The following is a 17245-nucleotide window of genomic DNA, read 5'->3' on the forward strand; positions in this document are numbered from 1 at the left end:
ATGACTTAAAACTGAATTGACTTTTTTTGATAAATGAAAACTCAATTGCACGTTCTTCTGCTTCCCACTGAAAAAACAGTGTCGTGGATGAGAAATACCACAGAACCATTAAGGCACCTGAACTAAGAATGTTGTTTAGAAGGGAACTTATTTTAACACTGTCTGGGTATACTTAATTGAATATTTTATTACAAATAACAGAACAACACAGAGCTGTTCTTGAAAATATTTGCCTAAAAACAAATGCCACTGTCATTGAAAGAAAATATACAAGCTACTCATTGAAAAATATCAATCATCCATAGGTGGTAATTTGTAAGACTGGAGGAAATATAATTATTTATGCAAGACTTCTTTTTTTCCTATGACAACTTTCATTTTGTGGTCTGCTACTGCAGAACCTGGAAGCCGATCCTAAAATGGGGAAGGCACTGCTGTCAGCTTTTTCCCTAAACAATTTTAAATATATGACCTTTATATACATATATATGTGTGTGTATATATATATATACACACATATACATATATATGAAGTAACTATACCTTATACGGTTTATATGCCATGGCTCTATTAGCCATGAACCAGAGAGACAAGACTGGCATGTCAAATTCCAATTTCCTATGTGAGTTCTTGAAAAAAATTTTCATTAAAAAGAAATAATAGGTTACACAGTGCTTTCCAATATCCACTCAGAATTTGAAACAGTTGCTTTTCCACTATGCCCATCAGAACTGCTGGACTGAATTAACATCGCATTCATAGACATGCTTCTTTTAGAAAACAGTCCACAGGTGTTCGGTGAGTTAATATAACAATTGTATTCCTTTAATTCTCCATTCAGGGAGTACCTGTGTCTTGCTCTGGCTCTGTCAGCAGGCAAAGTGAGAAACTTACTTGGCTTTGAATGTGCTCTTTTAGATGCGGGCCCCTCAGAATCGGGAGGTCGACTAGCTAACTGCAAGGCAGTTGAGTTGTTCCTGTTAACGTTTTGGGACTCAACATTTGTGACGGCTTCACTCTGTGGTTCGGCACTTGGTTTTGTGCCAGTCTTTCTTTTCTGCTTTTGGGACACAGAAGTGCTTGAAGTCCAGGTAGGAGGCAACGCAGAGGTAGTGGTAGAGGAGTCCTGACTTGAACACGTTTCTGACGGTTGTATCACATTGTCATTGGCAACTTTACAACACTGGGCATTCTCTTCATGCCCCACAGCTTGTTTGGACACAGACTGGGGCAGCGTCCCACTGCAGCCTTGTATCTGAGCCCCATTTGTTTGAGAGTAGACGTTGCTGACCTTGGTGACCTTGTGTTGCCCATTATTGTTACAAACCTTATACCGGATCATCAGAATGATGATGAAAACCAGCACAGATGCTACAATGATTCCACCAATAATAATAATCATGGTGCCTCCCAGAAACTGGGACTGCATGAAATGGCACCGCACGTAATCCTGTTCCGTAGTAAACTGGATGCAACCCACGACTCTTGTGGCAGTGAGGGAAGTGATGCCATCATCATATATTGCCAAGACACACAAGTCATACATAGTTCCAGCAGCCAGGTTATTGACAAGAAAAGTTTTGCTCGTAGGAGGTATCATTCTGAGGGACAACGGAATTTGTGTTAATATTAAAAACACAACAGATGTAGACACAGAGTCATTATGACTTCAGTTCTGTTTCATTTCAGCACTCATTAAGATAAGCACATTGATAACAGATAAGAAATATGAGAAAATGATCTGATCTTATATTTACCCACTTAAAATGGCGAAAAGTCATTGTTGGATTCTGCATTATATTAATGGTGCCTGCACCATGGCTTGACAAGCTTACTAATTACATTGCTTGGCAAAGCAGAACTCCTAATAAAAGCCACTGCTAAAAAATCATTTATGACAAATTGCTTTTGAAAGGTGTGACTGTGACATTATCTGACTACTAAACAAATCCATTTAGCACTTACAACACCTCTGTGACTAAAAGCCAATTTGAAGGAAGGGAAAACACTGACAATCACATTAAAAACCAGATTGGAAATGCAATTCAGAATATTTATTTTCCAAATCAGTTATAAGCTAATATGGAATGGTACCCCGTAAATCTATCTTTGATAACTAAGATAATTACTAAGCTTAAAGTACTTTATTCAACCCCCTCTTACATCTTCAACATTTGGGTCCCAGTATGTTTCTATTTATTAAATGAGGTTGATGAAAATGTATGAGAAATATTATCCTAGAATCATGAACAGGGCAGAACTGTTGAACCAGAACATAAATCCCTTATCTTCCCCATTGTGGGCTTATGAAATTGTTTTCAGAACATGATTTGTAAATTTGGATACTAGTTTAGGACGTCTCTGGATCCACTGTATCACAAAAGTCTTCTGTGGTTTCTATTCTCCACTACTTTTTTCTCCTCCGTAGCAACCATACCTGACTAAGATTTAATTTGGAAAAAAGGCTTGAAACTCTATTTTTTCTCTGGAAGAGTTTGAGAAATTTCAAGACGTGGCAATGCTAATCTGTTACATCTAAACAATGTGTTCTAAATGTACTGAGAAAATTTTAGGTCATAGTATGTATTTGTTGAAATCACTACCATTTAGTGAGTGCAGGAGAAATACTAGAGAATTACTAGTGAGAGTAATTACTAGTAAAAATGAGAATTACTAAGCACTTTATATGTATTATTTCATTTTTACAAGGACAGTATGAGTCAGGCATTATCACTTCTATACATGTGACAAACATTAGGGTCAGGAATTCAAGTACTTTCCTCAGTGTCATAGAGAATGTACTTGTCATGGCAGGATTAAACTCTTAGAACTTGGAAAACAGAAACTGACCTATTTCATAGAGCTAATGTTTAAAGTATACAGACTATTTAGCAGCTACAGGAAAGAAAGGGGAAGGGGTGTAGGCTCATCTTTGACTATTGGTTAAATGACCCACAGCCTAAGTGAAAAGCTGAGTATGACAAGAGTACACTAGTTTATGCTAATATACATACATCATAGCCTATACCCCCGAATATATAGTGCTGAGAAGGATATTAGAAAACATTTACTCTAATCTCTTCCTTTTAAAGATGAGAAAATTAAAACTCAGCCAGGCAGATCCTTGCCCAGGATTGGTCACATGGCTAGTTAGATCAGTTTCGTTTTTTCCTACCAGCCCATGTTAATTTTTAAAAAAATTTTTCTCTCATTTCCAGAAATAAGTGAAAATCAAATTATCTTCAATAATTCATCTGGGTGTGTAAGAACTGATTTGATTTTATTTCAGAAAAGCTTAAAGACTACATATATATATATATATATATATATACACACACACACATATATACATATACATGTGTTTTAAAGCCATAATTTTTCATCATTTCCTAGGAGTAATAGTAGTCTAATCACGAGTGAAATTATATGAAAAGGTAAAAATGTATATTTCCAACTGAAAATTGGACCAGATGTGACTATAAATCAATGAGGCTGAACTTCAGAAAAACATACCAGAAATTCTTTAAGTCAGATGCAAATTCTCCACCAATGTCCTTACCTAGAGATTATCTACTTAACTCCACTGATTCACTGCTCAAAATACTTATAAATTTTCTCTTTGGAACTGTCTTAAGAACCAGTGTATATGAAGCACCACACACACACACACACATAACTCAACCACTCAAAAAATCAGTCTCATTATTTTATAGTTACATCCTATTTCTGACCAAAAATGGCAATACCCATCTTGATCACCCACCTTATTCACAAGACTTGGCTCCAAATGGCTTTTGCTTGTTTCCAAATTTCAAATTCACCCTCAAAAGACGAAGATTTGCCACCACTGAGGATATTCAAAATAGTATGACGATGGTTCTAAAGATAATTCCAAAAGTGCTTTGAGCAATGGCAGCGTTATTGGGATAATGGTATAGCCTCCCAACAGGACTTCCTTGAAGGAAATAACACTCATGTGGATGTGTAAGTTCTGGTATGTTTTTGAATTTTTAAAATAAATCAATCTTGTTCTCTGATAGTCACATCTCTTAGATGAGGGGAAGAAAGTAGGTAAGCATAATATTAAAGATAAACTTGAACTCACTGAAAATAACACCATTCAAAATATTTCCCCACATGTATTCACCTTTCATGAGCCTTACATTATATACTTAAAAATATGGAGCATTTCAATTACAACATAGAGTGGCACTGCCAACTAAAAAAATCAGCAGTATTTTATCAAGCCCTACACTAAGATGTAGGGCAAGTATAAAAATTGGCTTAATTTTTCTTACCTGTAAACAAGGGTGTCATCATAAGTACCGTTGTACTGGATTTGAAACATACGTATTCCCGGGATATTTCTTTGAAAATTAAATTTAAGTAGTGCAGTAGATGATGTTGCTTCTGCCACCACAATTTTATCTTGACTCATTTTAGTATCACCGTTACTACTGCTTGCGTTAGAACCTGACTTAGTAGACGTGGAGATGTCTGAAGAACCAGGATCAGGCTCGTGGATATGGTTCGTACTGTTTAGTAAGTGAGGGAGCTTAATGATATGAAGGTCCACCGTTTGTGTTGCCTCCCCAGCAGGATTGGAAGCAATGCAGGTAAAAGCACCTGTATCCTTCACAGTCGTTATAAGAATATCAAGTGTTCCATTATCATACACCAGAGATCTTGTTGCATTTGAAATAAGCTTCCCTTCAGGAGAAATCCAGTGAATTGCAGGTTCGGGGTCTCCCCTGGCTTTGCACCTCAGGGTTGCCCTTTGACCTTCCAGGACTCTCATCTCGTGGGTATGCCGAGTAATGAGAGGAGGCTCACACAGAAACTCTTCCTCAGGAATGGACCAAAAATAGCGGCCAGTTAAAAGTGCTGGAGAAGCGCAGGTCTCCAGGTCATCTTCTCTGGATAGACGTCTCAACCACAGCAGTTCACAATTGCAATGCAAAGGGTTTCCGCCAAAACTTAATGCAAAAGTAGATGGGCTTATGATTCCTGAGGTTGCTAGGACCTGAGCTCTCTGAAAGAGAGGGTCAGGTGGTAGCTTCTGCAATTTATTTGATGTTACATCTAGCCGAGTCATCTTGTGCAAGTGGGAGAAAGTCCCCTTAGGAATGTTATCAATCATATTGTGGTCCAAACTGAGGGTGTGCAAGCTAACCATCTTTTCAACAGCATCCCATGGAATTGTTTCTAAATTATTATACGACAGATCCAGCTCTTCAAGGGCAAAGACATCATCAAATGCTGTAGAAGAAATTAAAGTCAGTTGATTGTTGTTCAATATCAAGTGATGGAGATTGGAAAGCCCACTGAACATGTCATTTGTAATTTTAGTCAATCTGTTGCTATTCAAATGCAATGCCCTCAGATTCCGTAAGTCAGCAAAAGCATGAGGTGTAATAAAACTTATTGTATTCCTGGACAGAGTCAGGTCCACTAAGCTGGTCATATTGGCAAAATCTTTCCTTTTAATATTTGTAACAAAATTGTCTGCCAAACGCAGTTCCACAGTTCTTCTGTCAATGTTTGGTGGCACAAATAAAAGCCCTTTCTTGGCACAAAGGGTTGCAAGATTAGGAGACAAAATTTGACAGACACAACGCTTCGGACAGATCTGAGCTTTCACTGCTATGCCAATGAAAAACAGATAAAAAAGAAATTTTTCCATTGTAGATCAGATTTAAGAGCCTGTAAGAGAAGACACAGAATACAGTTTTAGCATCCAATCATTAGAATAGAGTTCATATTCCTAATTAATCTTTTTAATGCAAATTAAAAGTTATTCATTTGCTTATTTAATCAAGTAAAAATATTAACTCTGTATTGTCAGTATATAGGCACTAGGATAAAAATATACCACCCATACCTCATGAGATTTAAAATCAAATGGTGAAAATAAAAAAGTCAACAGATTATCATAATTCTATAAATTAAGTGCTGTTTTTGAAATATGCCCAGGGTACACCGTAGGTTCACAAAAAATAGATATTCATCCCAGACTGGAGGGCAGGAGATCAGAAAAACTTCTACTGACCCCCGTAAAAGACATCTTGTAAATTCAAAAGCTTAGACATATTTAGCAATGTGCAAGTATTTCAATTTACATGTCTGAGCAGAAATAATAAGAGAATATTTGCTAAACTTGTGGCAAGATATTGAAAGTAATTAATTTTAATTAAATTTTATTCATCTTTACAAACTATCTTGAAAATAGTACAATTTCACATCCTAGCTGCAAATACAGGATCTAGTTCTCAAAAATTAAATGGCTGCAAATTTACCATAAATGCTCTGAGTTCCTTAAATATTAGAAGGTTTATGTGATATAATGTGGATTTTTGAAGATAATTTATAAAAGCAGTGATCAAAATATTTGACAGTGAATCCAAGATGATGTCATATTCCATTTTTCTATTCTGAAAAATCTCAGTGCACTTATATTTATCCAAATTTAATTTTTAAAAACTTGACAATTTCATTTCCTACTTGACCTTAAGTATTTGCTCTTGAAAATAAACATAAAAATAAAAATACTAACACATATGCGATTAAAATTCTCAAAAAGTACAAGCAGTTTTAAATACACAAAGGGAAAAGAGCTTCAGAAAATCACCCAATTGTTTAATTGATGAAAATATGAAATGTGGAATTATTCTAGAAATGATGTACCTAGTTTTGTAAATAAGATCTATTCTTATAGCTTTGATTTATTTTATGCCCATTTTATGTCATATTAAATACGGTTGCAATGAATAAGACTGTCATTCTCCACAACTGAAAGTCTTACTCTTCTGTTTATGACAGAATAAGTAGTACTGTGCCTTTCCGTAATGAATAAAATTTAAAAAAAAAGAAAGAAACTGTACCAAAATATATAAAACTACAGTTTTCAGACATTGGAAGAAAGGAAGCAGAGAACAGTGATCCTTGAATAAAGGGGGAAAAAAATGAACCTTATCACTGAGCCCTAGAGACACTTTCCAAACCACAGCACAAGGAGGGAAATCAAGGCAAGCATGAACAGTCTTAATCAACTGAACAGGACTGAGACTGCAGTGCAAAGACTCTCAGGTGGCCTGACTTTATGGGGCAAAGTATCAGAAATGAGAGGGTTATCAAACAAAGAACTCCACTAATCTCCGTAAGTAAAGACAGCAATACATATTAACCATATTGAAACACTATGGGCAGAAAAGTGAACAAAATTCAGTGACCTGTGGAAAAATATTTTAAAAAGTCAAGCATACATATAATTGGAATATCAGACAAAAGCGGTAAGGTAGAAATATATTTGGAGAAATAAATTACATGTTTCCAAACATGTAATTAAAAAACAACCCCCAAATCCAAGCTTAAAACAAGAAAACCTACCAAGACATAACACAATCAAATTGCAGATAACCAAAGAGAAAGGAAAAATAATTTTAAAAACTGTCACAGAAATAGGACACATTATAAGAACAAGATAGAAATAATGTCTTACTCCTTATTGACTTCTCTTTGGAAACAAAGCAAGATAGAAGACAATGAGAAATCTCTTTAAAGAGCTGCCAGAAAAAGAAAAACTGGGTGGTGATTTATATATTCATAAATAATGAAGCAAAACAAAAACATTTCAAGAGAAACAAACTGAAAATGTCATTACTAGAAGACCTGTAGTCTAAGAAAATGTAAAGAACATTCTCTTCAGGCTGAAGGAAAATTATATCACATGAAATCTTGAATCTTCATAAGATGTATGAAAAGCAACAGAAATGGTTTAGGTTGCCATTTCATTCTCCATTATCTGTGGGTAGGTATAAAATATTTCATTATGTTTTAATACGCTTATAAACAGTAATCTGGTGTGGATATAAAGTTACAAAAAACATTCACACTAACAATTATGCTGGATAACCTACAAATTATATATTTAAAAAAAACCATCATAATGTTGAGGATACAAAAATAAACTTAACAGCACTATATTCCAGATAGTGATAGTCCTTGATGAAAGAAAGAGATCCAGAGATGTTCCCTTTCTTCCCCCATCCACAGAAAAGTAATGGGAGAACCCATCTGGCATAAATTGAGAGGTTAAACCAGTTTAAATTTTAACAAACTTAAAAAAAAAAACAAAACACTTGATTGTGTTAGGGCAGTATTAGGTTTACAACAAAATTAAGAGAAAGGTTCAGAGATTTCCCATATACTAACTGCTCCCAAACATGGAGAGCCTCCTTGATAATCAACAACCCTTACTGAAGTGGTACATTCGTTACAACAGATCAATCTACTTTGGCACACCACAGTCACCTAAAGGTCATAGTTTACATTAGGGTTCATTCTTGGCGCTCTATGTTCTATGGGTTTGGATAAATATATAATGACATATACTCATCATTTTGGAATCACACAGAATATTTTCATTGCCCTAAAAATCTTCTGAGCTCTGTCTATTCATCTCTCCCTACTCAATCCCTGGCAATCACTGATCTTTATACTGTCTCCATAGTACTGTCTCTTCAAGAATGTAATAGAGCTGGAATCATACAGCATGTAGCTCTTTCAGATTGACTTCTTTCATTTAAGGATTTTAAGATTCTCCCATGTCTCTTCAACACTTCACAGCTCATTTCCTTTTGGCACTGAATAATATTCCACTGTTTGGGATGCACCACGGTTTATCAGCTCACTTACTGAAGAACATCTCGGTTGCTCCCAAGTTTTGGCAATTATGAATAAAGTTGCAATATACTGCCATGTACAGGCTTTTGTGTGGACATATACTTGTTACTCCTTGGAGTGAATACCAAGGAATGCAACTGCTGAATGGCATGGTCAGAACATGTTTTATTTTATTAAAAAAAACACATCAAAGTAGCTGAACCATAATTCCCAGCAGTAATGCGTGATGCATGAGAATTCCTATTGTATCTCTTCTTTTTCAACACTTGGTGTCAAGTTACAGATTTTGGTCATTCTAACAGGTGTATGGTGGCATCTCATTGTTTTACTTTGCATTTCCCTGGAGACATACAATGTGGGATATCTCTTCATATTTTATTTGTAATTGACCATAGCCTTGTCTAACTCAATGAAACTATAAGCCATGCCATGTAGGGCCATCCAAGACGACTAGTCATAGCAGAGAGTTCAGACAAAATGTGGTCTACTGGAGAAGGGAATGGCAAACCTCTTCAGTGTTCTTGCCTTGAGAACCCCATGAAGAGTATGAATAGGCAAAAAGATAAGACACTGAAAGATGAACTCCCTAGGGTCAGTTCAGTTCAGTTCAGTTCAGTCGCTCAGTCGTGTCCGACTCTCCGCGACCCCATGAATCACAGCACGCCAGGCCTCCCTGTCCATCACCAACTCCCGGAGTACACTCAAACTCATGTCCACAGAGTCGGTGATGCCATCCAGCCATCTCATTCTCCGTCGTCCCCTTCTCCTCCCACCCCCAACCCTTCCTAGCATCAGAGTCTTTTCCAGTGAGTCAACTCGTCGCATGAGGTGGCCACAGTATTGCAGTTTCAGCTTTAGCATCAGTCCCTCCAATGAACATCCAGGATTGATCTCCCCTAGAATGGACTGGTTGGATCTCCTTGCAGTATAAGGGACTCTCAAGAGTCTTCTCCAACACCACAGTTCAAAAGCATCGACTCTTCGGCGATCAGCCTTCTTCACAGTCCAACTCTCACATCCATACATGACCACGGGAAAAACCATTGCCTTGACTAGACGGACCTTGGTTGGCAAAGTAATGTCTCTGCTTTTTAATATACTATCAAGGTTGGTCATAACTTTCCTTCCAAGGTGCCCAATATTCTACTGGAGATCAGAGGGGAAATAACTCCAGAAAGATTAAAGACACGGAGCCAAAGCAAAAACAACACTCAGTTGTGGATGTGACTGGTGATGGAAGTAAGGTCCGATGCTGTAAAGAGCAATATTGCATGGGAACCTGGAACATTAGGTCCATGAATCAAGGCAAATTGGAAGTGGTCAAACAGGAGATGGCAAGAGTGAATGTCGACATTTTACAAATCAGGAAACTAAAATGGACTGGAATGGGTGAATTAAACTCAGAAGACCATCATATCTACTACCGTGGGAAAGAATCCCTTAGAAGAAATGGAGTAGCCATCATAGTCAACAAAAGAGTCTGAAATGCAATCTCAGATTGAATGAAATCCAATCTGAGATTGGATGCAATCTCAAAAATGACAGAATGATCTCTGTTCGTTTCCAAGGCAAACTATTCAATATCACAGTAATCCAAGTCTATGCCCCGACCAGTAATGCTGAAGAAGCTGAAGTTGAAAAGTTCTATGAAGACCTACAAGACCTAGAACTAACACCCAGAAAAGATGTCTTTTTCATTACAGGGGACTGTAAAACAAAAGTAGAAAATCAAGAAACACCTGGAGTAACAGGAAAATTTGGCCTTGGAGTACAGAATGAAGCAGGGCAAAGGCTAATAGAGTTTTGCCAAGAGAACACACTGGTCATAGCAAACACCCTCTTCCAACAACACAAGAGAAGACTACACATGGACATCACCAGATGGTCAACACCAATATCAGATTGATTATATTCTTTGCAGACAAAGATGGAGAAGCTCTATAAAGTCAGCGAAAACAAGACCAGGAGCTGACTGTAGTTCAGATCATGAATGCCTTCTTGCCAAATTGAAGAAAGTAGGGAAAACCACTAGACCATTCAGGTATGACCTAAATCAAATCCCTTGTGATTATACAGTGGAAGTGAGAAATAGATTTAAAGGACTAGATCTGATAGACAGAGTGCCTGAAGAACTATGGATGGAGGTTCATGAAATTGTATAGGAGACAGGGATCAAGACCATCCCCAAGAAACAGAAATGCAAAAGGCAAATGACTGTCTGAGGAGGCCTTACAGATAGCTCTGAAAAGAGAAGAGAAAAGCAAAGGAGAAAAGGAAAGATATACCCATTTGAAGGCAGAGTTCCAAAGAATACCAAGGAGAGATAAGAAAGCCTCCTCCGTGATCAACACAAAGAAATAGAGGAAAACAACAGAATGGGAAAGACTAGAGATCTCTTCAAGAAAATTAGAGATACCAAGGGAACATTTCATGCAAAGATGAGCTCGATAAAGGACAGAAATGGTATGGACCTAACAGAAGCAAAAGATATTAAGAAGAGGTGGCAAGAATACACAGAAGAACTGTACAAAAAAGATCTTCATAACCCAGATAATCATGATGGTGTGATCACTCACCTAGAGTCAGACATCCTTGAATGTGAAGTCAAGTAGGCCTTAGAAAGCATCACTATGAACAAAGCTAGTGGAGGTGATGGAATTCCAGTTGAGCTATTTCAAATCCTGAAAGATGATGCTGTGAAAGTGCTGCACTCAATATGCCAACAAATTTGGAAAACTCAGTAGTGGTCACAGGACTGGCAAAGATCAATTTTCATTCCAATCCCAAAGAAAGGAAATGCCTAAGAATGTTCAGACTACCTCACAATTGCACTTATCTCACACACAAGTAAAGTCATGCTCAAAATTCTCCAAGCCAGGCTTCAGCAATATGTGAACCGTGAACTTCCAGATGTTCAAGCTGGTTTTAGAAAAGGCAGAGGAAAAAGAGATCAAATTGCCAACATCCACTGGGTCATGAAAAAAGCAAGAGAGTTCCAGAAAAACATCTATTTCTGCTTCATTGACTAAGCCAAAGCCTTTGACTGTGTGGATCAAAATAAACTGTGGAAAATTCTGAAAGAGATGGGAATCCCAGACCACCTGACCTGCCTCTTGAGAAACCTGTATGCAGGTCAGGAAGCAACAGTTAGAACTGGCTGTGGAACAACAGACTGATTTCAAATTAGGAAAGGAGTATGTCAAGGCTGTATATTGTCACCCTGCTTAATTAACTTATATGCAGAGTACATCATGAGGAACGCTGGACTGGATGAAGCACAAGCTGGAATCAAGATTGCTGGGAGAAATATCAATAACCTCAGATATGCAGATGACACCACCCTTGTGGCAGAAAGTGAAGAAGAACTAAAGAGCCTCTTGATGAAAATGAAAGAGGAGAGTGAAAAAGTTGACTTAAAGCTCAACATTTAGAAAACTAAGATCATGGCATCTGGTCCCATCACTTCATGGCAAATAGATGGGGAAACAGTGGAAACATTGGCATAATTTATTTTGGGGGGGCTCCAAAATCACTGCAGATAGTGACTGAAGCTTCGAATTTAAAAGAGGCTTACTCCTTAGAAGAAAAGTTATGAGAAACCTAGACAAGCAAAGACATTACTTTGCCAACAATGGTATGACTAGTCAAGGCTATGGTTTTTCCAGTGGTCATGTATGGATGTGAGAGTTGGATTACAAAGAAAGCAGAGTGCCGAATAATTGATGCTTTTGAACTGTGGTATTGGAGAACTCTTGAGAGTCCCTTGGACTGCAAGGAGATCCAACCAGTCCATCCTAAAGATCAGTCCAAGTGTTCATTGGAAGGACTGATGCTGAAGCTGAAACTCCAAAGTTTGGCCACCTGATGTGAAGAACTGACTCATTTGAAAAGATCCTGATTTTGGGAAAGATTGAAGGTGGAAGAAGGGGACAACAGAGGATGGGATGGTTGGATGGCATGCCCATCTCAATGGACATGAGTTTAGGTAATCCCCAGGAGCTGATGATGGACAGGGAGGCCTGAAATGCTGCAGTCCATGGTGTTGCAAAGAGTCAGACACGACTGAGCAACTGAACTGAACTGATATCTTTTCTTTGGTGAGCTATCTCTTAAAATCTGGCCTGTTTTTAATCATTTTTTATTATTGAGTTTTAAGAGTTTCTTTGTATATTTTTGATAACAGTCCTTAACAGATTTGTCTTTTGCAAATACCTTAATTGTGAAAAAGCACCACTATACCCAAGGTCCTCTAGGGTTCCTCCCACGTTATCTCCTAGGAGTTTTACACTAGTATATCATATGCTCTGCAATTTAGCTTAGCCTGCAGTTTGTTACATTTTTACTGACATTCAGTTCACCACAGCTTCTAATGTTTTGAAAGCATGGTTGGGAATTTCCTATTCAGAAAAGACATGAATCTTAGCACTAGAGTGGTTTTGGATACCTGCCCCTTTTTGTACAGATAAACTTTCTGATTTCCAAACTTTTGGAGAGCTCATCCTGCTTTATGGCTGCTTCCAGCTTTTTTGGTGATCAAGGAGATTTCCTTGATCTTTAATCTCACCCCTAGTCTTCTCTGCTTTGGGCTGTAAGTGAGCTGTTCTTCAAGCTTTTCTCACCTCTTCAGTCCCATGCCAGGCATTCTGTGATTGAAAGTCAGAAATATCCATATGGAAGGAGAGGGATTGATCTTTCCTTTCTCTTTCATTCTTTTTTGTCTCCTTTCTCCCTCTTCTCTCTCTCTTGGTTTTTAGAGCTAAAATCAGAGTGACTTTTAATTTCTGTTCTTCGGCTTCTTATTAATCCTTCCAGACCTGAAAGTCTTTTGTCGCCTGCAGGATTCATTTCAATCTTCCTTTCCTTCCCTAATTCTTCCTCAATATTTTCTGTATCTGAAACTACAATCTACGGAAGGAAATTGTCTCATAAAGACAGAGGGCAAAATGCTGGTTACCAGGGCCTGAGGTATGAAGGAATTGGGGAGATGTGGTTTAAGGGGTATAGACCTGCAGCTAGTAGATAAATAATTCCTGAAGTTTTAATGCACAATATAGTGATTGCAGACAACCACACTGTATTATAAACAACAAAGTCCCTAAGAGACTAGAACTAAATTATTCCCATTGAAAAATAGAAGTGAGAAGCACATGGCATGATAGGGGTGTTAGCTAACACTACATTGGCAATCATATTGTTGTATATAAATGTATCAACACATTTTACACCTTAAACTTACACAGTGGTATATGACAATTAGATCTCATTTAAAAAATATTTTGAAGTCCTAGCCTCAAGTACTTGTGAATGAATATAAGTGAACCCATATAGTTCAAACCCTTGTTGTTCAAGAGTCAACTGTATATGTGCATTTAGAACAGGCAAAACTAATATATAGTAATAAAAATCAATTCTATTGATTGTGGTTGTCTAGTTGGAGGACAGTAGATTGACTGGGAAAGAGTACAAGAAAATCGAGGGCAGGGGTCATGGAAATATTCTATTTCTTATTTGTGACATTCATAAGAATTCATTGGCTATACATTTAAAATGGGTGCATTTTGTTTATGTCAAGTTTTCCTCACCACAGCTGGTTAAGCCTAAAAGAGGAAATATGGGTTTTCTATTATGTTTTCAAGCATTGGTTTAAAGGGAGAAGAATTTATAAAATGACAAATCATTGGTAGTTAATCAAAATTTAGTCATATTTTAGAAATACATATTTCCTTAGGTCTGTTGTATATCTTCAAAGATATGATTATATTTCAACTAAAATTGTGCACCTTATTTCACAATCTGGTTTACTTCATTAGGCAACAAATTTACTGCCTGATATAACATCATCTCACTGCTGATACAATGATTAGCAAAGTAACAATATGTTTAGAATAAAATGTGCACCACTTTCTTAACTGTTTATTTTTTGTTGAAGTGAGACCTGTAAGTAATGACAGAAACATATGAATTGTGATCAATTAGCTTTTCCATATACCTTAGGACAGGGTGAAAATTTCAAACTTTATAAAAAGATAGGAGATAGGAATCATGTAAAGAAACAGGGCTTTCACTTCCTACAAATTCAAATTAAAAGATGCTTGCTCCTCGGAAGAAAAGCCATGACAAACCTAGATAGCATATTAAAAAGCAGAGACATTACTTTGCCAACAAAGATCCATATAGTCAAATCTATGGTTTTTCCCATAGTCATGTATGGATGTGAGGTTTGACCATAAAGTCGGCTGAGTGCCGAAGAATTGATGCTTTTGAACAGTGGTGTTGGTAGACTCTTGAAGAGTCCCTTGGACTGCAAGGAGATCAAACCAGTTGATACAGGAAATCAACCCTGAATATCCACTGGAAGGACTGAAGCTGCAGTTCCAATACTTTGGCTATCTGATGCGAACAGCTGACTCACTGGAAGAGATTCTGATGCTGAAAAAGACTGAGGGCAGGAGGAGAAGGGGACGACAGAGGATGAGATGGCTGGATGGCAGCACTGACTCAATGGACATGAGTTTGAGCAAGCTCTGGGAGATGGTGAAGGACAAGGAAGCCTGGCAGGCTGCAGTCCATGGGGTTGTAAAGAGTCGGACATGACTGAACGACTGAAAAAAAGACTAATCCTTGACATATTTTTAGATTAATATATTAGCACTTGAAGAAATAAATGTGAATAGAAGAGCAGAGTAGTTGCTATGCTTTGTTTTCATAACTTAAACATTTATAAAGGCCATTAAACACAGTATCCTCATTCTTTTTGTTTACATATACTTCTTTTTTAGATTATTTTCCATTATAGGTTATTACAAGATACAGAGTATAGACATGATCCTCATCCTTATCTAGTTAAGTGGAACTTCTAAAACAATTTGTTGCCTTATCTAAATAGTTAAATGCAACCAACAAAGATCCCTTTAATATATTTATTATTATTATTAATAATAAATTTTTTTCCCTTTAATAATATTATTTGTGTAGGGCTGTAACTCAGTAGTCATACAATATAGCTCTTTAGATAAAATTTACATGTCTCTGTATTATATGTTCTTTGAAGCTAGTTCCTCTGGGACACAAAAGTGACACATTTACAAAGTGTCTATCACCCACAAACTGGAAAATCATTTTCCAGTACTGCACTGTTCTTCCAGCCCATGGCTATTACATAACATATGCTCAAGAGAATCAGTGTTTATTTGGCAACTAGAACAGGATATTAAAGAGAATTTAGATCTTACAACCAACCGAGAATATAATCTATTCTCTGCAGAAACCAATATGGCACCAATTTATATGTAGAGTTAAAGGAAAGCTATCCCGCTCCTCAGGAGTTGCCTTGCTATCATTCAGTAGAGCTCTACCAATTTAATTAGTGTCCCTTTGCTCAGGTTAATGCCTGGGAACAGGTGCTGATGCCTGCTGACACTGATGAGTTGTCTTAGGATGTGTCAGAATGGTTACTTTATGGCAAAGGATATTTCACAATACAGTTTAGATAATGAATTTGATAGTTGTTTCAAATATTTTAGGTTTCACCCTAATTTATATTCTATTAATAGAAGGAATACCAATGATCACGTTTATAGTACTCAGGACACTGCAATTGAACCTGTTAAATTCAGGCCTCAAAATAAGAAATATATAGCCTAGAAAAAATATCCTTTGATCTTTGATTATAATAGTGGCTAGTAAAATTCCTAAGCACATTGAACATAATAAACTTTGAAGATTCACTCATCCATCCATGCATTCATTATTTTTTATTCAGTCTCTGTGGAGACTATCAAAAATTGCCAGTGCCAACTATATTCCAAGTTGTCACGGCGGGGTATTGGGAAACGTTTTCAATTAGCAATAATTGTGCCTTGTATAAACATCATTGGCTATGATACTGCCACTGCGCAAAGCTCATTCATTCATTTTTTAAAATTAATTTCAGCAAGACTTTTCTGCACCTTGTACAAGGTGTTTTGCTAGAATTTATCAAGCTTAGAAGGCTGGGATCTGATTAGACAAACATTCACAATTAGTATAATAAAAGGCACAGTGAAAAATTCTAACTCATCATACATTTTGATATTTACATTTACACAATTCTAAAGGGTCTGTCAGTTAATACAGCATCTTGTAGTTTTTCTTCTCAACATGTACATGCATACATGTATGCATTTTTAACTCAACGGGGGCATATATGCATATAAACACATATTATTTACACTAAAAACAAGAGACCAGTTACTTAGGCAAACTAAATTGAAAAAAAATAGTTACCATTGATAGGGCACAGGTAACATTAAGGAAGTAATGTTCTTTTATCTTATAGATGAGGAAACAAGATTGAGATTCTAAGTGATAATTAAGCTGGTTTACTAATTGGAATATTTGCCATGCTTTATCTAATTAGTAGATGTGCAAATATTTCATCACTTCTCTGCTTTTAAAAATTAAGGTGAATGCTACACAGAGAATGTTTTGTTTCTCTTATGAAATGTTTTTAATATTAATTCTGTTAGTTTATATTAGAAAGCTAAAATGTACTTGCTATGCAATGTACTTATGCCAAATCTC

At 36.8% G+C, this 17245-nt stretch overlaps 1 protein-coding gene and 1 non-coding gene across 2 annotated transcripts; both read right to left on the reverse strand.

The window, feature by feature from the left end:
• Nucleotides 1-665: 665 nt before the first annotated feature.
• On the reverse strand, nt 666-5684 carry LRFN5 (leucine rich repeat and fibronectin type III domain containing 5). Its single transcript, XM_055417621.2, has 2 exons — nt 4300-5684; nt 666-1602 (listed from the first exon to the last, which is right to left on the reverse strand). Exons 1-2 carry the CDS (start codon nt 5682-5684, stop codon nt 666-668), a joined length of 2322 nt encoding a protein of 773 aa, XP_055273596.1.
• Nucleotides 5685-16445: 10761 nt separating this feature from the next.
• On the reverse strand, nt 16446-16586 carry LOC129550825 (U4 spliceosomal RNA). The gene has a single exon (XR_008684952.2). It is a non-coding gene; the product is annotated as a U4 spliceosomal RNA (small nuclear RNA).
• Between the last annotated feature and the right edge of the window lie 659 nt (nt 16587-17245).

Source organism: Moschus berezovskii, chromosome 21 (genome assembly GCF_049115385.1).
Source record: "Moschus berezovskii isolate FMDL1 chromosome 21, NW_MosBer_1.0, whole genome shotgun sequence".
Classification (NCBI taxonomy): Eukaryota; Metazoa; Chordata; class Mammalia; order Artiodactyla; family Moschidae; genus Moschus; species Moschus berezovskii.

Bases quoted from the DNA above. Each gene is read 5' to 3' on its own strand.
- LRFN5 (XM_055417621.2), bottom strand. From the start codon at position 5,684: ATGGAAAAATTTCTTTTTTATCTGTTTTTCATTGGCATAGCAGTGAAA. The intron at 1,603-4,299 runs GTAAGAAAAATT...GTTGTCCCTCAG, and splicing joins GATGACACCCTTGTTTACAG to AATGATACCTCCTACGAGCA.